This window comes from Halichoerus grypus, chromosome 5, assembly GCF_964656455.1.
Source record: "Halichoerus grypus chromosome 5, mHalGry1.hap1.1, whole genome shotgun sequence".
NCBI lineage: Eukaryota > Metazoa > Chordata > Mammalia > Carnivora > Phocidae > Halichoerus > Halichoerus grypus.
The window spans coordinates 32,781,500-32,803,510 of record NC_135716.1 but is presented as its reverse complement, the minus strand read 5'-3'; the positions used below and the strand labels follow the sequence as shown (position 1 = coordinate 32,803,510).

At 35.2% G+C, this 22,011-nt stretch overlaps 1 protein-coding gene across 2 annotated transcripts in view; it reads right to left on the bottom strand.

Annotated features, from left to right (window-relative positions):
• The window catches only part of LRP12 (LDL receptor related protein 12), a 71,077-nt gene that overhangs the window by 17,778 nt on the left and 31,288 nt on the right, over positions 1-22,011 (bottom strand). Inside the window, exons 2-3 of one of the 2 annotated variants that reach the window (XM_036072597.2) lie at positions 21,892-21,948; positions 3,080-3,215 (exon numbers count right to left, since the gene is read on the bottom strand). In XM_036072597.2, coding sequence (XP_035928490.2) covers positions 3,080-3,215; positions 21,892-21,948 — 193 coding nt within the window. The remainder of the gene's footprint in view (positions 1-3,079; positions 3,216-21,891; positions 21,949-22,011) is intronic. The other variant, XM_078072098.1, reaches the window with a different exon arrangement.

Genomic DNA, 22,011 nt, shown 5'->3' with positions numbered 1-22,011 from the left:
CCACCTGGGTCTCCATTCCAGAACAGTCTTTACATGGTGGTTCAGAGCATTACAGATCCTGTCATGGAGTCTGTAGGTAGCCTGGTTAAATTCCTATTTGTAATGGTATGTCCTCCCACCTCTTTAAGTTTTCAGCCCCATATAAGTTCAGGCAGTGGTTAGTGGTTAATGCAAGTTTTTTTCAGCCTTCTATTTTTTTTTTAATTAAAAAAATTTTTTAAAATTTTTATTTAAATTTAACTAATTAACATATAGTATATTATTAGTTTCAGAGACAGAGCTCAGTGATTCATCAGTCTTATAAAATACCCAGTGCTCATTACATCACGTGCCCTCCTTAATGTCTATCACCCAGTTACTCCCCCCCCCCCCCCCCCCCCCGCCTTTTAAGCCTTCTTTCTTGAGCAAAACACCCTGACTCCAGTCCTTGGCTTCAAGCATGGAATTAAAATCCAATTCTCTGTCTCCTCTTGTTAAGATGGCCTTTGTTGATTTTGGTAAGTTTCAAGGGAGAGGAGTAAGGTAAAAATGCCTTCATGTTACAACCTTTAACCAGTTTTATAAGGAGAGCTCTAAGTCATTGCTTATACATCGTTCATAAAATTTTAGTCTCCCTCTTTTATCTAGATTTTAGTTTTATTTTAAACTCAGGAATGAATGTTTTCTTTTTATCAAAATGTTTTATTTTTTTTTATAAGATTTTTATTTATTTAAGAGAGAGCGAGCGAGCGAGAGAGCACACGTAGGCAGAGGCAGGCAGAGGGAGAGAGAGAAGCAGGCTCCCCACTGAGCAGAGAGCCTGATACAGGGCTTGATCCCAGAACCCTGGAATCGTGACCTGAGCTGAAGGCAGATGCTTAACTGACTCAGCCACCCAGGTGCCCCTATCAAAATGCTTTAAAACATCTCTCTATTCTAGATAATCATATACTTTTTCTTTGACTTGTTAATATGGTAAATTAATTTAGAATTTTCTAATATTGACTCACTTTTATGTCTAAATGAGCTGCATCTGATCATGGTATAAATTAAATTTCTTTTGAACAATTTAAGATTACACCAATATTCACAAGTGAAACTTGACTGTCTTTGTGTGTATGTGTGTGTGTGTAGATCTTTTTAAAGTTTGGTATTAAATGATAATGATTTCAGTAAGAACTAAGACAATTACTAAAATCACTTTCTGATCTCATTAGGCTGTGTAAATCCAAATTCATCAACTTTTTCTGGAATTTAGGAAATTTTCTTTTAGATGTATGGCTTATCTCTAATTTTGTTCTGCATTTTAGTATTGTGCTTGGTTTTAGTGTTTCTTTGTAAAATCTCAAGGGCCCAACACATGATCAGAACCAAATGGCAGTATTCCATGTAGCCTCCTCCGTGCTGGCGAGAATTTCCAAGTTTTATGGAACTGAGCTGGTAGGTGGCAAATTTAATTTTGGGGTTGGATTTTTAGGTTAAAAGATAAAAATCTCTAAAAACTCTAGTTTTATGTTGCAAGAAATCCAATACGAGGAATCCCTACGGTAAAAATGCTATTTTGTAAACATGTTTATACTTAGTCATATCATAAGTAACAGAAAATAGGCATATTGTCCGGGTCCCAACACTGGCACTGCAGAAGGATCATCTCAACAGCACACGCTAGCAATCCGTCAGGCAAGAGAATCACACTTCTCACAGAGAACAGTTTCTACACGAGCTCAGCTTCAGTTCCAGAAGGTGTGGCCTGGGGCAGAACAGGCCAGAGCAAAACGAACCAGATGGCGCCTGTTTTATGGTTTCCTCAAAAAAGGGGGACTGAACACAGTTGTGTTTCTCAAGAGACACTGGTTGTCTCATTAGTTAAGGGACATAAATAAGGAAGACAGATGAAACAGACAAAGGGGATTAAGAGGTACAAACTTCCAGTTGTAAAATAAGTAAGTCACAGAGATGAAAAGTACAACACAGGGAATGTGGTCAATATATTACGGTAACATTGGTGACAGACGGTGACTACCTTATCACGGTGGGCACCGAATAGTGTAGAGAACTGTTGATCACTATGCTGTACGCCTGAACTAACAGAACACTACGCTAATTCATTATATTTCAAAACCCCCGCAAAAGTAGGCTAAACTCACAATCTTATTTTTTAAAAATGTAAGAAGGGATTTGAGTCTGTGATATGCCAGGTCTCTTCGAAATCTGAAATCCCACACTTCTTCCCACAAAAACGCTACCGACGAGAGAACGGCGAGGACGCCCTCGTGCTGCGCAGGCACCACCTCTGCCACAGGCGTGATTTCTGGCTGCGGCTTCCGCTCCGGCCGCAGTTCTTCCTTAAGGCACAGGACTGTTTTCTTCTTCTCCCCTTCAGGCAAAATTTTTTTCTAATAGCCCTGATATAATTTCCTTAAGCAAGCGTTATCTAGTTCCGCCGAATCTTTTCTCCTTAGTATCTTATCCCCATAGTGCTTTTCTGCAATTTTAAATATTTTTTAAATGAATCTTAAGCTTTTTAATTTATATTTATTATAATCTTAAACTTTTGTTTATTGCTCCTAGGAGCCTCTTTCATTTTGTATTCTTAACAAAAGTTCTTGTGTTTCAAAGTTATAAAAAAAGAGATTTTTCTAGACACCTTGTCAGCTCATTTCAAGTCTTACACATACACACACACACAGGTAAACACTACAATCATGTTTTAGCTTGTTAAGAGAGAGGACTCTACTAATGAGACTAAGGTTATGGGCTGGATCTCCAGGTGGATTAGTGAGTTTTGTTTATTTGTCCCACAGCCAAAGATTACACTCTTGTTCCTAATAAGCTATTTTGCAAATGTGCACCTTTTGTTAAAAGGGGATTTAGAAGAACATGGGTGGCTCAGTGGAAATCCATTACCACCATCAGAAAAATACTCAAAACACATACCCTTATAGTAGGGGAAGGACCTTAATATGGCATTGGTAACTATATTTTATCACATTTTTAGAAAATTGTCTTTTTATATAACTGCATGCTGAGTGATGATAATTGGAAACTGAATTTATATTTTGTAATATTATATAGTAATTCAGAAAGGTATCAGAATTACCTTATAGTAATGATTTCCCCTGGGTTTGCCCGTATGAACCAGCTGCAGTTGATTTTGGCAGGATATTCAGAAGGCCAGCCTGGGCTTGTGATTATACCACTTGGTGCTCGAATTTGTTCTGGAGTCTCTCCACAAGCTGGAAGAAGCCAAAGCAATCTTAGCTAATTATTATCCTTTAAAACAAAGCAGGAAGTAAATCAGTGTTTATTTAAAAAAAACCCCACACTTCAGGCATCAAATCATACACAATAAAATATGCTAACATCAACCTTAAAGATCTTTTATTTTTCCAGGAAGATATTTTATTTTCTTCCCTTTTAGTCAAAGTATTTCATTCTAATTAAGTACATATTTTGGGGAGGCACGGAAGTTTTCATATTGGACCTTTGAATAACAGTTTAAGAGTCAGGATAACTAGCTTTAGCCATGGCTATTGGCTAATCAACTTGTTCCATTTATCTTTTTTCAAAACTCACCTTTTAAATTCCTTTTCTTTATTATAAACTAACTATAAAGTTCAATGTTTACTGAATTACTGTGTTTAGATCCTTAAGAGTACAATTTTGGTTTTTCGACTTTAAATTAAAAGACTATTATATAAATTGTCTTCTGAACAAAATTATGAAAGGAAAGCACATATAAACACAATAGTAAGATGCTGGATTGTTATGAAGTTAGTGGATGATTGGATAAAGACAGCAAAGCACTATACTTCAAAATTACTGCAAAGTAGTTCTTTATTCTGTTAATATTTCTAAATTTTATTACAGGGAGATAAATGAATCCTAAATTATTTTAAAATAAAGGCTTGAAAAGGTGACTAAAATACCATTATGTGATTAGATATTTGAATATTATGAAGAAATATAGAACAAGCTTAAACTACTGCCAACACTTTCCTGGTTTATTCTCCTTGCATTATCTTGAACTTTCAGAGTGATACAGTTCACATCTTACCTATCCAGAGGTCAGCAGATAATGTGACAATTTATTCTCCCTCAATTTAAAAAATAGTCATTGGGCTACAAAAAATTTAAAACCTTAGAACCTCTTATTTGATGTAATTTCAACATATTAGATTATTTGATTTTTAAAATAGCAGCAGATTAGAAGCAGCAAATTAAAAGTGAGGAGAATAGTTGCCAGGGGTCCAGAGACAGTTATCAGAAGCAATGGGGGCAATTTTCAGAATAAAAAAAAATATGTGCTTAACTCAAAAACCATGACAACTCAGAACATGTATAATACTGCCTATCTTCCAAAAGTAAGAGAAGACTCTCCTTTTATAATACTTAGTAGTCATACCTAGCTAAAAGAGTTATTGAATGAATACATGAATCCTTGCAAGCAAAGTGCCTGGGGTAATATGTGGCCTAAACTTCCATGCTTTTTGAGTTCTGCTGTTAGTTTAAAAATTAGTTAACCCAATTTATAGATAGGCAAGTATCCCTATTACAATTATAATTTTTAAAAATGGCCTTTTTTCATTAATAACAGAGGTTACAGTCCATTCAATTAAGGTTAAAATGCTAAGAAGTATACTATACAATTTAAAAAAGTTTTTATCTATAATGATCAAAATAAAGCAAGCTATATTGCTGAAAGAGTCGATCCTTATTTCTATAGAATAACCCATTCCCTAAAGAAAAAATGGAATCTAGGTTTTAAAAGTATACTTTACTGAAGAAAAAATGTTCATGCCTAAAATGGGTCTACCCTGGAATTAGGTACATTGCACCAAAGGGATCTTGTTTTCAATCACTGTTAGAAAACAGACTCACAACACAGAATACAAGGATATAATATATCAAGAGCCTACTATACATCTTATTGCCCATTCAGAGTTGAAGCTTCCAATTTTTTTTTGGTTAAATTTCATTAAGAGTAAAATTTCCCTTATAATTTTTTTTACATTTTGATGAATGATACTTTAGAAAAAGACTAAATTTACCTAAATGTGAGCTTACTGACAATGAAGTGCCAGAGGTTTGCTTTTAACTTTGCTCTAATGAATTATCATCATAATAATTAAAGAAAAGATACCCTAAGTAATTTATCAGAACTTTTTCTTTCTTCGTTATCGCTTGCCAAAGCATTTGGGAGTAGTATACTAAAGTAAAAACCAGGTAGGAATAACTTATGGCAAAGCAGACAATTTGTTAGCCTTTAAATAAATGGATAGAGTACTTATAGGGGAAAAGCTAGGAAGAATTTCATTAGGTTTTATTAGGCTTTGTTTTAAATTTCTCCCCCCTGAATACCTGAGAAACCCATAGGTGGTGCTCTTATACCAAAAACTAAGTTATGTTCTGATATGGATGCTCAAAAATACTATTGTGATTATTTTTTTTCATACAACTGCCCCAGGAGAAGATACACCACTCATAAATAAGAATGGATATTTTAAGATTTAGTATATTTCTAATTCAATAAGTACTTTAAAAACAAAACGATAGTATCATGTTTCTCCCTTAATTGGTTATGAACACATATTTTGATTTAATTTTGCACATTTGCAACATGACTGAGTTTGGCATTTAGTTTCAAAACCAGCCGGTGACTTTTTATCAACACATTTTTTCATGTGCAATACATTGGGCATGTAGATAAATATACTCTAGAACAACCATAACTTCTTCCTTTCTCTATTTAAGAAAGAATAAATTCAAATGCCAAGAGTAAGATTAACATTAGAAACCATTAAGAAAGTTTTCTGTCCCTTTTTGGTTAAGAATTTGGGTTAAGATATATATATCTGGGTAGATTTGGAATCATAAGATCTAGATGCTATCTGTTCTACCTGCCATTTACTGGCTTTGTCATATTGTGAACTACTAAACCTCTTTGGGTCTTGGCTTCCTTATGTGTTCAAATAAGAGGTTGCTATTTGAATACCTTTAAGGTCTATTTTAGCCCTAAATCATGCCCACCCCATCTCCCATCATCAAGATCTATTTCTACTACATTTCTTTTTTTTTTTTTTTAACATTTTTATTTATTTATTTGATGGAGAGAGACACAGCGAGAGAGGGAACACAAGCAGGGGGAGTGCGAGAGGGAGAAGCAGGCTTCCCGCAGAGCAGGGAGCCGATGCGGGGCTCGATCCCAGGATCCTGGGATCATGACCTGAGCCGAAGGCAGACACTTAACGACTGAGCCACCCAGGTGCCCTCTACTACATTTCTGATGGCTCATCAGAATGTACTCATAAATTTTTCCTTATTTTTTCACTTTTCTTTTTCTCTTTGGCCAACTTCCAATTCTTAATGCCATAAAAACCTTGCTAGCAGGCAAAACCATCATTGACCTCACTGCTGAATCGAAGGGATGCTCAATCCCCATCCTACTTGATCTCTCTGGAGTATCTAAGAGGGATTTGTTTTTTCCTGATACTCTAGTACTTTGACTTTGCTGACATCACTTCTCCTGGTTCACCTCCTACCTCAGACTGGTCTGTGTCAGTTCTCCAGTCCTAGATCATCCTCTTCAGCCAGCTTCTGCCTAGGCTGGTGTTTGCAGTTCATTCCTAAGCCTTCTGCTCTCCTCACTCTCTGTGGAAGGTCTCATTCCCTCCTACCATTTCAACTATGCTCTACAGTTCATGGGTTTAAGATCTCTAACCCAGAGATTTTGCATAGTCAAACGCCCACTGGACATCCCAACCTCAAATTCAACACGATCAGAACGGTGTGTATTTCCCAAATCTTTCTTTTTATCCTATATTCTGAATCTTTATTGTCTTAGGCATCAGCTGGTTAAAGGAACAGTCACTTTACCTAATTCAAATAAAAAGGAAATTTACTTTAATATTACAGGCGATTTCAAGGACTTCCAAGCATAAGAAATAAATCAGGCCTTAACAGCGACTAAAACTAGAAATTTCCAAATCAAACATTGAGACCGCCTTTATCACCTCTTAGGCCTGCTTATCTCCCAACATCTACCCCAATCTTCCAATTGACTTTTTCTGAGTCCTCTATTTTTTTCCTTATTTCAGTGTCTTCTAATGATTGCCCATTTCTAACTCATTGTAACCCTTCAGCTCAAGTACCTATCATCAACTGTAATTCCAATTTTTCTTAGTTTATTTTATTAATGTTATTCATTTTATATCTTTTTATACGAAAGATTTGTGGTGTTATTGTTACAATCAATTTGATAATACTTAAGCCTCCATCCCCTCACTTGTAAATAGGGATTAAAACACTGCCCACCACCTAGTTTTACAAAGGTTAAATACAACTGTTATGGTAAAGGACTCAGCACACTGCTTGGATTACAATGAACTGTCAAGAAATAACAGCACATGATATACCAAGTCAGACTGGTTGGTAGTAATGCCTGGAATGGCTGTAGTGAGATGTGTTCAGACTAAGTGGGAAAGAGCCAGTGACTATTCGTTTAATATGTACTGGGCACCATTATGCTCTGGAAAGAATGAGAAATTATGCCATCAATTAACTGGTTATCTGACATGGGCAGAAGCCAGGGTAAGGATAAGGTTGGGATACATACCCACAAAACAATGCTTTAGGAAATGAATCTCTTTTTGTTTTGAACTAAAGTATTTATATAATTCTGCTAGTTTGAACGTCATCCATCCAGGCTTTGACTATACCCCCAATTTGGGATATACCAAAGCTGACATTCTTTTATCTACATTTATTCTACCCATCCCTTCTCTACTGCTTATACGTAATTAGTTTAGCTATAGTCTGATTAATTCTCCAATGAGAATTAGTTAATACGTAACAGGCAAATAGACAAATCTTGTCAGTATAATGCAAAGTTGTGATCAATTTTATTTTTAGCATGTAAATGATTTGAAATATCCAGAAGACGGTGCTTTCACAGTTTAAGAAAAAATACAAAAACCCTATAGAATGGCCTTCCTTTATTGCCAAGTGGTTACTTTACTAGCTTAAAGAACTGCTTGACTTTGCTCTATATTAGTTTATCTTGGGAGGTTGCAAGTACAGATGGGGATGTGAAGACATTTCTCTGCTATAAAAACAAAACAAAACATTTTAATAAAGGTTATCTCTGAATTATATATATATATAATATATAATTATATATAATTTATATTATATACATATATAATTTTTTTTTTAAAGATTTTCTTTTTAAGGCCATCTGGGTTGGCTCAGTTGGTTAGGTGTCCAACTCTTGGTTTCAGCTCAGGTCATGATCTCAGGGTTGTGGGATCGAGCCCACGCACTGGGCTCCATGCTCAGCGGGGAGTTGGTTTAAGATTCTCTCCCTTTACCTCCCCCCGCCCCCCAGTTCACATGCACATGCTCTCTCTCTAAAATACATAAATAAATCTTTAAAAATAAAATCTTAAAAAAATTTTTTTATTTTTAAGTAATCTCTACATCTAATGTGGGGCTTGAATTTACAATCCCGAGATCGAAAGTGGCATGCTCTACCAACTGGGTCAGTCAGGTGTCCTGAATTATATTTTTATTTTTGATTAAATTGTTCTCCATTAGAAGCAAATGTCTTCAAGGAGTAAGTAGGAAGCCCAGAAGATACAGATGCAAAGTCTGGACTGATTCTAGGTATACATGTCAGGGATACTTGACTGTTGTTAGCATTTGGATTGCTATTTTGTCAGGGCTATCCTTACAAAGCTACATAGTTGTAAGTGATGTGTACCAACACTACTTTTCTCATAAGCCCTGATAGTTTAGTGTTTAATTTAGCAGATTGTGAGATTTTCCAGAAATGATTATATTTTAGTCTTTGTTCATTTTGATTCCTTAATAGACCTCTTAACAACCGGTATCACTTCTGGTTCTTGGAATACAAACATCTACAAAAAACATACCTACCTAATTTACTCTGGTCAGTATCTTTAGATATAAACAAGCATTCAAGTATTTTAGATGATGATAATTCATTATCTCTACTTTTGATAAATTTCCCATAACTCCAGAAACAGAAACTCCCAAGTTAAGGAGGTTCCAAATGTTCATTCAAAAGACAGCAACTTTCCACTTGGACAGCTGTGGGGCGCCTGGGTGGCTCAGACAGTTAAGCGTCTGCCTTCAGCTCAGGTCATGATCCCAGGGTCCTGGGATCGAGCCCTGCATCGGGCTCCCTGCTCAGCGGGAAGCCTGTTTCTCCCTCTCCCTCTACCTGCTGCTTCCCCTACTTGTACACTCTCTGTCAAAAATAAATAAAATCTTAAAAAACAAAAACAAAAACAACTGAACTACCTGTAAAAGGAAACAAAAATGACAATTTCCTGTTCTACAGATGAAGAATTGGGTTTCTTTTCAAAACTGACAAGAGTTGACACTTTATGACTACAAGTAGTTTAGACCAGAAGTGACATGGAATCTTTGTGCCTTTGGTTTTAATAAACCACAAAACTGAGATGCAAAGAAAAATCAACTATGCTTTACTGACCACTTAAGTACCTAAAATACGTATGTAAAGCACACGAAAAAAGCATGTAGAGAATTAATGCTCTCATGGAAATTGCAGTTTTGTAATAATGAGATATGCTTATTCATTTAATCTGAGAAACATATAAACAGTTATGAGAACATACAAAACAATATAGTCCTGAATGATATAATACACTTTAAAGTAATTATAAATAATGCATCATATGGGCATATGGTATTATTAAACAGACACAAAGAGCCACACATACAAAAAACCTGCATTATATTGGTATAGAACAGAAAGGGCTTACCAGACTATTAACACAGCATTTTTTTTTTCACAAAACAGAAGTAGGCAGAGCCAAAGTAAAGAAAGAGCACATTCCAAATCAGAAAAATTTAATGACCCAATTCTGTAGATACCAGTCAAGCCAATGTAAGCTACTATGAAGAGAAGTGATGTGATGCGAAGAAAGAAACTGGTGAGGTATAGAGGACAACTAAGAAGTTCCTCTAACCTGTAAAATTTTACTTCACGGAAGTGTCACTATCTAACACGAGCAAGAGCATGTTCAGTCTGTTTATAAGCACAGGACGGCATTTACAGTCAGTGGCGGTCACTATGATTTGGCTGTCTCATTTTTCAGAGTATGGTGTTTTATAAATATTAACTCCATTACAGCTGATAATACAAAAGCAATTCTAAATGTTGAAAACACTAGCAAGAAGAAATTGATTCCAATGGAAATAGATGTACTTAAAAAAAAAACAACGCCATCTCTTAGATAAAGAAGCAGCAAAGGGTGACTACTGAATGGCCACACAGGGTGTGAGAAAGAAGATTCTGAAGGCTGACGAAATCACATGATATAGGGAAAAGACTGTGCCTGCACAAGCAATACCAGGCATTGAGACATGGAAAATTAGGATATGCAGACAGATGATTAGCATGAAAACCAGACACCTACTGGTCCAGTTAATGTAGGAGAAGGGCAGCACTTTGAAACTTAAAGGTTAAGTGTGGTGCATAAGGCTGAAGATGAGATTCTTGTTGCAAGTCTGAGGTTTATGGTTCATGAGTTGAAGGACGGTGCATACAATCAAAGGGAGGAGTGTGTGGTCAGGCCTGTGGATTCCATGACTAATGATAATGTTGCTGCCTCACAGGTACTTTCTTCCTTTCTTTTTTTTTTTAAAGATTTATTTATTTAGGTGGGGGAGGGGCAGAGGGAGAGAGAATCTCAAGCAGACTCCTCACTGAGCACAGAGCCCAATGTGGGGCTCCATCTCATGACCCTGAGGTCATGATCTGAGCTGAAATCAAGAGTTGGATGCTTACCCGACTGAGCCACCCTGGCGCCTCTCAGGTACTTCTTTTTAATTCTTAGTACTATTTAATTCTCTTCTTATTCCTATTTAACAGACAAGAACGAAACAGAGGCACAGAGAAATCGATTTTCGTAAGATCACAAAAAAGCTAGTAAGTGGCACAACTGGGATTTGAACCCAGGCAGTAGGCTTCAGAGGCTGCAGTCCTAGCCACTGAAACACACTACTGCCCTAGAGAACTCCCTATGACACCTGGAATAATTATCAGGAAGACAGAGGGAGCTGCCTCAACAGAATTTCAGTAAAGATAAAAGTAGTTTATTTTGGAAAAAAGTTCTCTCGGTCCTGTATTAACACAGAGAGAAAAGGTTTTAAAACTTCTAAACACTGATTCTTATTTGCTACAAATCTATGTAGTGACTGAAGGCAGGACTAATCTGCTTCTTGGTTTCTTTGGAAGAGTATTTTAGGACCTACCTTTAATAAGGAAAATGTACACACAGGAGTTAATTATAGGTAAGATGTTGAGGGCACGGGGTAGAATAGCAGCAATAAGGGGATGTAGTGAAGGCTGAAGGAGGTATTTTAAAGGAAAGAGGAACAGAGAAGGGGAAAGGCAGGGAAGGCTGGAGGACTAACAGAAGATGGTAGTATTCTTAATGTTAGACAGTCAGTTTAGAAAGCAAGCATGTTGAGTATGAAGTCTATGGGTCACTGAGAACACCGGGCGAGTCTCAAGTGAGCATCAGAATCCAAAGATGAATGAGGTGCAAGAGTGGCCCTCTATCAGGCTGTCCTCTATGACACAGCTAAGCCTTGGCAACCTCCATAGGAAACAAAAGAAGCCCATCGTTAGGAAGAAACAACTTCAGTTTGAAAGTTCTCTTCTTGCAACTTGACTGAGTTTGTTGCCCATCCCAATGTCTTGATTTCTTTGACCTTTTGTTGCCCAGACTCCGTGAATACCTGGTATCTGAGCTGAGCTCTCACATAGTATAAATGTCAGAACAGTCAGCACACTGAGGGTGGACAGAACTGGAAGGAGACAAAGACTGGACATGGGTAGTATTCCCTTAGATTTACTCTACATTTTATTCCAATTTTTTCAGAAACTCAGAAAACTGAACTTCCGCTTTTATGGAAATATTTACTAACACTCTAACAGCAATATTTACTAGTCTAAGATGGGAAGATTTTTAATTGTTATTTAAAAGGTAAGATCAGTACAAGCAGAAAAATTTATATTAAATCTATCACTCACGCTCAGGACTCTCAGTATTTTCAAACCTATTACTAAAAATCACACATTTCTACTTTGAGCAGGAAATCCTACATCTAGCTGCTTATAATTAAATGAATATTCCTTTGCATTAGCACAGATACTTAAGAATGAACGCAGCAATGTATTTATTCCTATTATTTTAAATACTGTTTTTTTTTGAGGATCAAAATATTTCATGCGGTCTTTAGCTCTAATCAAGGCAGGTAACTCCTTAGTTTCTTGAGGGTCACTAAAGTCCAGAACAAACAAACAAATAATGATCAAGAGCTACATGGCAGTAAAATAAAATACATTTTTTAAAAAGTCAAAAGAGGCACAAAATATAGAAAAAGGAGGAAAAACAGAAAAAAAAACCCCATACAGTTTTTCCAGTTCCAATAGGGTCATGGCACAATATGAATAAGATAAGGAGAGTACCCTTAATAAAACTATCCAAGCAGCTTTATCCTAAAATTTCTAAGTAGTAAGAGTAATTCTGAGTGTTGCCAGCAAAGCATAAGATAAGGTAAATGGTGGAAGATTCAACCTTTTATACCTGTTTCTAAGGGCATAAAAGGGCAATTTTTTTCCTGTTAAGGGCATAGAAACTATTGATATGGTACCTATATTTCCCAATTTTAAGTACTACAGAAGATTAAAATGCTAAGCAAGCTACTACTTCTATTTCCTGAATGGGAAAAAATATTAATTTTGAAGTTTACTGTGATTCTTGCTAGAAAAATAGAAGAGGCAAAGCAGAAATCAGCACCTGAGCAAACATAAATTTGCCTTGACGTTCATGATTTTTCTAAGCCATTTTTATCAGCTTTGACATAGTTTTTTTTAGTATAAGCACATCTTTCTCCAGGACTGTTCTAGTCTTAGTGTCTTGTCAAGAGTGATACCCATAAATAAACATACTATCCAGAGTGTGTTTAAAAGAGGAGTAAAGAAGAACTTCAGGGGCGCCTGAGTGGCTCAGTCAGTTAAGTGTCTGCCTTTGGCTCAAGTCATGATCCCAGGGTCCTGGGATGGAGGCCCTGTCAGGCTCCCTGCTCCTCTCTCTCCCTTTGCACCCCCCCCCTTGTGCTCTCTCTTTCTCTCTCTCTCAAGTAAGTAAAATCTTAAAAAGAAGAAGGAGAAGAAGAAGAAGAACAACAACAACAACTTCTATCTACTTTGTTCTGGATATTGTATTTCCAGTACTGTAGTTTAAGATCAAATCAGCTCTAACTGACATGGAGCTATTAGTCAACTGAAATCCAAAGTCTACCCTACTCATCCGCCAAGTGACTGGCTTTTGCACAAAAGCTGCACAGTACATCCAATTCAAATTCAGGCCTTAGCAAAATCACAAATAATTAACATGCTATCACACTTTGAAGAATTATTCTCAAAGTAGAAAAAGAATTATTCTCAAAGTTACAGAATAGAAAAGAAAATGTCAAATGTTTGAATGCAACATATTATACCTTCACTGGATCTGGCCCACTCACTCGAGTGGGTGAGTTTTACTTCCACCATCTAAGCGTCACACACTGCTGTCAGGTTACAACCTGTTCTGTCGAAGGTCTTGGGTGCTCACACTTACTGTTCTAATGCTGAATTTATTTACTGCTTCTTATAATAATGTAATATAAAATTATACTATATAATAATCTTGCTATAAATATGCAACTGTTCAATAAAGACTTGATAATAAACGAAATATTATGATTATATAATATAAACTATGCTTCATATAAAATAATTATGGTATAATAAAACATTGTAAGTAATATTTAATTATATACTATGTAATGCTACATATAAAAGTGTAATACATAAAATTATAATACTACCATTACTTACTTTTCTAAAAGTTTCAGGGAGTGCTCTACTCCAGAAACTTAAGTGTCTCATAAATAAACTCTCTGAACACAGGCAATGCCTTTATTTATTTATTTTTAAAAAATATTTTATTTATTTGACAAAGACAGAAACAGCGAGAGAGGGAACACAAGCAGAGGGAGTGGGAGAGGGAGAAACAGGCCTCCTGCCAAGCAGGGAGCCTGATGCGGGGCTCCATCTCAAGACCCTGGGATCACGACCTGAGCCGAAGGCAGACGCTTAATGACTGAGCCACCCAGGCGCCCCCAGGCAATGCCTTTAAAAATTAATAGTATCCTAAATTATGTGTATTATTTTTTAAAAAATGTACTCTGTCTTGTATTCTATACTCACTTTATTCATTTGAAGGACAGTTTCTTGGCTTCACATTAAGTTCTATTTTTTTATATTCTGAAATCCTAAAAACCCTAATGGGTTCAGTATCACCTAAAATATAATAAACTTTCCTCCCTTTCTTCATTTAAAACATGGGTAAAAGACACACCATATAATACTGGTCAAAAGAACTGGTGAAATTCTTTTAGTAAGCTTAGTAGGAGGTCCAGTATTTGACTGAATAATTGAAAATAATATTAAAATCACACAGGAAAGGTACAAAGGACCACTTATACCTGCTGCTTTATTCATGCAACTTCTCTATATTTAAAAAATAATTGTAAATTGCTATCAAATAATTATAGTTTAGGCTTTATTTCCTTTCATAAGATCTGAAAATTCTAGGATAATAGAAGTGTTATCAGACTGGATGATCTTCCAGGGAAACTTCAAAATAACACATTATAGTATTTAAGCCTAAAACAGTGGCTAAAAACAAAAGCCACTTTACTACAGTGCTCTACACTAATGCAAAATATTACTAATTAATTTGTAAGCAAAATAATTGCAATTTAGAAAATAATATATCCTAATTAAAAAGGCACAACTAATAATTATTTGTTTTAAAGGCTTATAGGATCAGCAGTGTGCTAGGCCTTTGAGTACTAAAATGTAAACTGTAAAATGCAAATACACAAACATAAAGGTGATGACTTTTTAAAAAGATTAATTAATTAATTAACTAATTTATTTGACAGAGAGAGAAAGAGGGAGCACACACACAACCAGGGGGAGCAGCAGAGGGAGAGGGAGAAGCAGGCTCTCTGCTGAGCAGGAAGCCCGATGCAGAATTCGATCCCAAGACCCTGGGATCATGGCCTGAGCGGAAGGCAGATGCTTAACTGACTGAGCCATCCAGGTGCTCTGATGACTTCTTTTTTTTTTTAATTAATTTTAGAGAGAGAGAGAGTGCGTGCATGGGCAAGTGGAGGGACGGGCAGAGGGAGAGAATCTCATGCAGACTTCCAGCTGAGCAGGGAGCCCGACTTGGGACATGATCCCAGGACCCATGAGATCATGACCCTGAGATCACAACCTGAGCTGAAACCAAGAGTCAGAAGCTTTAACTCACTGAGCCACACAGGTGCCCGGATGATGACTTTAATAGAATAAAAATTCTGACAAAACAAAAGGAGAACAATACTTAAAAACTATTTCAAATCTATTTTATATACTCTGCTAATTCAGTTAATATAAACAAGGATCAAGAAAGAAACTTCCTAACTTGATATTCTCTTTCTCTGCTCCCAGAAATGTGGCTTTGCCTTACAAAAAATTCCATGTTAAATATAAAGTAGACTCAAGATCAAGCTAACCTCGGCTACAGATGTTATAAGGTAGGAATATCTAGAAGCTGCATCACTGATGAATTGGGAATAACATATTAATCCTCATATGTAAAAACTTTCTATTTGAGAAAGCAGCAAGCTCCAACATCTGTTCCTATTAGCAACCAGAAAATCTTTAAATTTCAGGGTAGTTCTGCCTAACTATAAAAGAAAGCCAATCTCATTCTCTTATTCTTTGCAATGTCACAACTCTAGGCCATGAATCAAAAGTAGAAGTAAACAATTACATTTCTGAACAATCTGGGGAAAATAAAAGGTTGGGACTTTAATAGAAACATAGTAAGATAAAGTTAAATGAGAAAAACATGATTATACCCAAGGTAAGTGTTCTCACTCACTGCAGATAGCTGTGTAAATGGGTACAATCCATTTTGAAAGCAATCTGTCAAAAGGTTTCTAAATTAAATTATTTATGACTTTTGATAGAGTAATTCCCACTTCTAGAAATCTATGTGAAAAAACAGTCTTAGAAATAAAAAAAGGATAGATATATATTAATATGTCCCTTGTAACATGACCGAGACTAGGCAGAACCCATTGGAAACAACCCATTGATATGTTTAAAAACACTAGAACATAGACACTGAATGGAAACTTTATACAGGCATTAAAATAATGGTTATGAAAAAAATGTAGTCTATAAAATGTTAAATAGAAAGTGCAGAAGACAAAATTAGTTATAATTTAAATGCATATACCGTTATTTTTAAGGACAAATAAATTAAAATATTATTATGAATTATACTAATAATGCAGGGTTAATGGGTAACTTTCTTTTTTTTTTAAAGATTTTATTTATTTATCTGACACAGAGAGAGAGAGAGAGATCACAAGTAGGCAGACAGGCAGGCAGAGGGAGGGGGAGAAGCAGGCTCCCTGCTGAGCACAGAGCCCGATGTGGGGCTCGATCCCAGGACCCTGGGATCATGACCTGAGCCGAAGGCAGATGGTTAACCATCTGAGCCACCCAGGCGTCCCAATGGGTAACTTTCTTAATCTTTTTGCTCTTTTTCCAAGTTTTCTAAATGTTTAGTGAACCTTGTATAATAAATAAGTAAAATTTGTGAAACAAATAAAAATCTTGATTTGGAAGTAATAGGGAGGGCATAATCAAATTATTTCTAGAATTGTCGATTCAAATAAATATCACAGATCATAGAGTAAAATTCAGTTTAAAGTAGATAAATTTAAAAAGTCAAATAGATTAGTTTAATTTATGCAAACGTCTTGTTATAAATCAATCTAACCTAAAAAATGTCTCCTTCTATGCAGCAGATGAGCAGTAACTTAGGTATTTTAAAAGTTTAGACATTTAAAGAACATGAGACATTTGATTTAGACATTTTTTAAAAAGAATGTTAAAATAGCCTTCCTACTCTCTCAACATATACAATTAAATTACTTGGCAGTTTCTAGGATATAATTTCATGATTTTCACATGAAAATTCACACAGATTTACAAAATTACAAAAATACCATTTGTCTTTTCTCCTTTATTGTATATATGAAAGCAGATTTAAAATTCTGGACAATGGCAAGTTCTAAATAAAAAACATATAGAACACACAGATTTACAAAATTACAAAAATACCATCTGTCTTTTCTCCTTTATCATAGATATGAAAGCAGATTTAAAATTTTAAATTCTGGACAATGGAAAGTTCTAAATAAAAAACATATAGAAAATAAAATTTTATCCAATAATTTTTCCCTGTTTTAAAATCACCCAATATATACTTTTTGATAATTTATGTTTTCTTATGCCAAAACCTGTAGTGTAAGAACCAGCAAAAGGATTAAGACTTAACTCTTTTGGTAAAGATTGAGGAGGAGGAAGACAAAAATGAATAGATTAGAAATAGAAATAAATTATCCCAAGCATAAGAACCAAAAATATATTATCAATCAGAAATAATTCCCATATTACATCAAGCTAAGAAAATAGTATTTATTTGTCCAAAAAAAAAAAAAGAAAAAATAATTCCCATAATTTACATGAATTCTCAATTGGTGCTATTCATAATAAAATAAGAAAAATTAATACTGTCATTCACTACTCACTATTGTAAATAGGCCTTTTATAAATTCATCATCTTACTTAATATGCATATTATTCATCATAGGATTTACCACATTAAGACAACATTAGAGGTACAGTTTGCGTATGTCTCTTTTCTCCATTAAATAAGTTCCTTGAGACAAGAATATTTTACTCATTGCTTACTTCCACCCTTCTTGGCATAAGGCCCACATCAGGTGCTTAACACATGCTAAGTGAATTTAATTCATTACAGAGAGGGGGACTATCTATCCTGCACGGTCCAGGACAGTCCTGGTTTTATCTGTAGTGCCAGAGTAATTACAAATAGTGTCCCCTTTCACTCTGAAACGGTCCTGATCTGGACAGGAAACTACCTGGAAACACTAACTGGAGACAAGTTAGAATTATTTCTAAAATTGTCAGTACAATTTCCAAAATGCACAGAATGACTGGACAAGAGCACAGCATCGTCAGAGAGAGCAGCAGAGGAAAAAGAGAGCAGGTGAGGAGCAGAAGCCACTTCTGTTGCTTGCTGGTCTCAAGAGAAAGAGAGTCCTACATTTAGAGATTCTTCCAAAGGCTAGTTCTCCATTTAGACCAGCCCGCAGGGGGGTCTCATTTCAACTGGGGATGCACAGAATTCAGAGGGCTTATGCTGTATCAAGCATGACATGTTCTATAGCTGCATCCTACAGCAAAACCACAATGAGTCTGTATATCTGAAAGCACCTTTTGAGACTGTTTACTTTTTTAATGGTATAATTGGAATAGATTTCATATTATTTTTCTCCTTCCACAGAAGAAAGATTTTATAAGAATAACCTTCAGGAAAAACAATAAGCCATAATAAGGTATCACTGACCTCTGAAATTAAGCATTTTATTGATGCATAAACATTTAATTAAAATATACATTTTGTTATAGGCTGAACTGTGTCACTCCCAAAACTCCTATGTTAAAGTCCTAACCTCTTGTAACTCAGGATATAACTGGATTTGGGGCTGAAGTCTTGAAAGAGGTAATTAAATTAAGATGAGGTCATATGGGTGGGCAGTACTGACTGGTCCAATATGACTGGTGTCCTTATAAGAAGAGATTAGCACACAGAGACACACAAGGAAGACCATGTGAAGATAACAGGGAGAAGACTGCTACCTGTGAGCCAAAGAGAGACCTCGGAAGAAACTAGCTCTATCAACACACTGATCTCAGATTTTGCCTCCAGACTTGTGAGAAAATAAACCTCTATTAAGTCACCTCATTTATGGTGCTTTGTTATGGCAACCCTTTAAGTGAATACACATTTCTAAATATATGTCTGAAGTGCAGAAGTAGAAAGTCAAGATTAAAGAAAATAAACAGAATTAGTATATGAAAAACGGGTTCTACATATTCTAAACGCTAAATTTTTAAAAATTTTTTATTGTTATGTTAATCCCCATACATTACATCATTAGTTTTTGATGTAGTGTTCCATGATTCATTGTTTGTGTAAAGGCTAAATTTTTAAACTGAATTTTTTTTCAAATAGGAATCTATTTAATGGTAATTTTGATGTTCAACAAACATCAAAGCTTAGCAGTTTTGTAGTCTAATTTCTTTTTTTTGTCAAGCAAATATAAAATTAAGAAGCAGAATCTAATCTTGATGAGTTGAAGCAAAATTCCGAACTTAATACTAGATCTGCCCAAATTGCCATAACTCTCATACTCCATATAAATCTGCATAACTCAGAGCACCATTATTTTGTAAATTATTGAGGCATAAATAAAAAATGATGCATGGTAAAAAAAAAAATCCATCCCAAGGGCAAGAAAGGCCAACTGGGTTTTTACATAACAGAGAACAAAAAGTTTACTAAAATGGTTTCAGATTCTACTCAAACTAAGTTTGAACTATAAATTATTGAATTTTGGTATAGTAGCAAAGAAGAATACTCACAATTATCTGAAAAGGCTATTAAAATACTCCTCCTTTTTTCAATTACGCATCAGTGTGAGACTGAATTGTCTTCATATATGTCAAACAAAGTAACATATTACAAAAGACTGAATGCAGAAACATGTGAGAATCCAGCTATATTCTTTTAAGCCATTCTTTAAAGACTGCAAAATTATAAAACAATGGCATTCTTCTAATTGATGTTTTGGTTTTGGAAAATTCATTTTTATAAAATTATTTTATTGATGTAAACAGGCAATAGATTCATTACTATAATTTGCAAATAACACATTTTAAAACAATGTCTCAGTTTTAATTCCAAATACAGTAAATATCAGTAGCTATAACCTACATAAAAAAAATTCTTTGAAGTCCATGTTATGGACTGAATTGGGTCTTCCTTCAAACTAATTTGTTGAAGCCCAATGTTACTGTATTTGGAAATAGAGCCTCTAAGGATGTAAATGAAGTTAAAATGAGGTCATAAGGGTAAGATCGAATCCTATAGGACATAGGGTCTGTCTGTATGTATGTATGTATGTATGTATTTGACAGAGAGAGACACAGTGAGAGAGGGAACACAATCAGGGGAAGTGGGAGAGGGAGAAGCAGGCTTCCCGCGGAGCAGGGAGCCCGATGCGGGGCTCGAACCCAGTACCCCGGGATCACGACCTGAGCCGAAGGCAGACGCTTAACGACTGAGCCACCCAGGCGCCCCGGACATAAGGACTTTACAAGAAGAGTAAGAGACACCAGGAACCTCTCTGCACACAGATGAAAGCCACGTAAGGACACAGCAATAAGGTGGCCATTTGCAAGGTAGGAAGAGAGATCTCACCAGAAACCAACCCCGCTAGCACCTTGGTCTTGAACTTCTGGCCTCCTGAACTATGAGAAAACAAATATATTTGTTATATATGCCACTCAGCCTATGGTATTTTGTTATGGAAGCCCAAATAGATTAACATGGTCCTCAGTATTTTAAAAGCTTGAAAGCGGTCCTTAGACCGAAATTTTTGGAAATCCCTGAATTAGACAATATCATTTGATTGTGTAAGTTAAAATGTTTGTACACAATCTTACTTCATAGTGACAACGTGGAAAAATAATCGTAATTCTCATTTGCTATTCAAAATAGAAAAAGGGAGAAAATTAAGGTTTTCTTTCAAATAAGCTTATTTTAGCTTGATGTGTAGAATCACACAACTAGAAGACAAGAGAACAGTGAGACAAACTGTGAAAGGGTCTAGGTGGGCTACAAAGGCACTTGCTTCCATTTTCAGAAAACCACACTTGTCAATGTGTTTGGCTGTGCAAACTAACTCTTAAAAGTTTTGTTAAGTCTATTAACTTTCTGAATATAAAATCAGGCATAAAACAATAGAAGAACCTCTCAGTTTTGCTTCATGTGAGGAAAAAATAACCAAAGTACAAGATGGCATGAAGAAATCAATCAATCAGTAGATTGATAAATACACAAAGTGTAATTTTTTTTAACCACATAAAACTTACCAAGACTAAAGGGAAATAATAACATAATGGTAAGAAACTCTATTTCAGTATATGCAAAAATAAAAGATTTTGCTCCCCTAAGTAGTTATAGTTGATAGAGCAAAAATGGAAACAAAGCGGTGGAAGGCATGTTAAGAATGAAAATTATAATTACAGGCCTTTACATAATTATTAATTTATAAAGGCTTAGATGAGTGGAAAAAATACATTTACCTCAACAAGTTTCTGAATTTCATGGATACAAATATGTTGTTGGGTTGTTTTTTTAATAACATGTAAATTGTGCACTCAAGAACAACAATTTTATATATAGTAGTACTCAAATAAAAAAATCAAGCAAAATGCTTAATTTCTAAGGCTCTACTACTACAAATAGCATTCAAAATTACATTTTAATAAATTTCATTTCATATAACTTTGTAAGGAAATAAAATACTAATTCAACTTGAGTTAACTTTTTTTTTGGTTCAATGTTTGTCTGAAAAAATTATTATGCCGTCTGTTTGGAAGAGTATAATCAATCCATGGGCACGCAAGTATCAATTTTATCTTATGAGAATTTCTCCATGTTCCAGTTACCTCATTCCTTATTACATGCTGCAAAAAGCAGTAATAGTTTTTATAGCCAAATATCACTTTGTAAGATACCAGGTGGCTTTCAATATTTACCATATAAGTCATGCATGAAATTTAAACATTACAAAAAAATGACTTACCAGTTGACACTCCTGAAATATGCACATTTTCAGAATGTTCTGCAAGAGCACCATTTCCTAAAATTAAACATAATAATAAACTAATTTCTAAGATAAAATTTATAAAAGTTTTTCAGATTC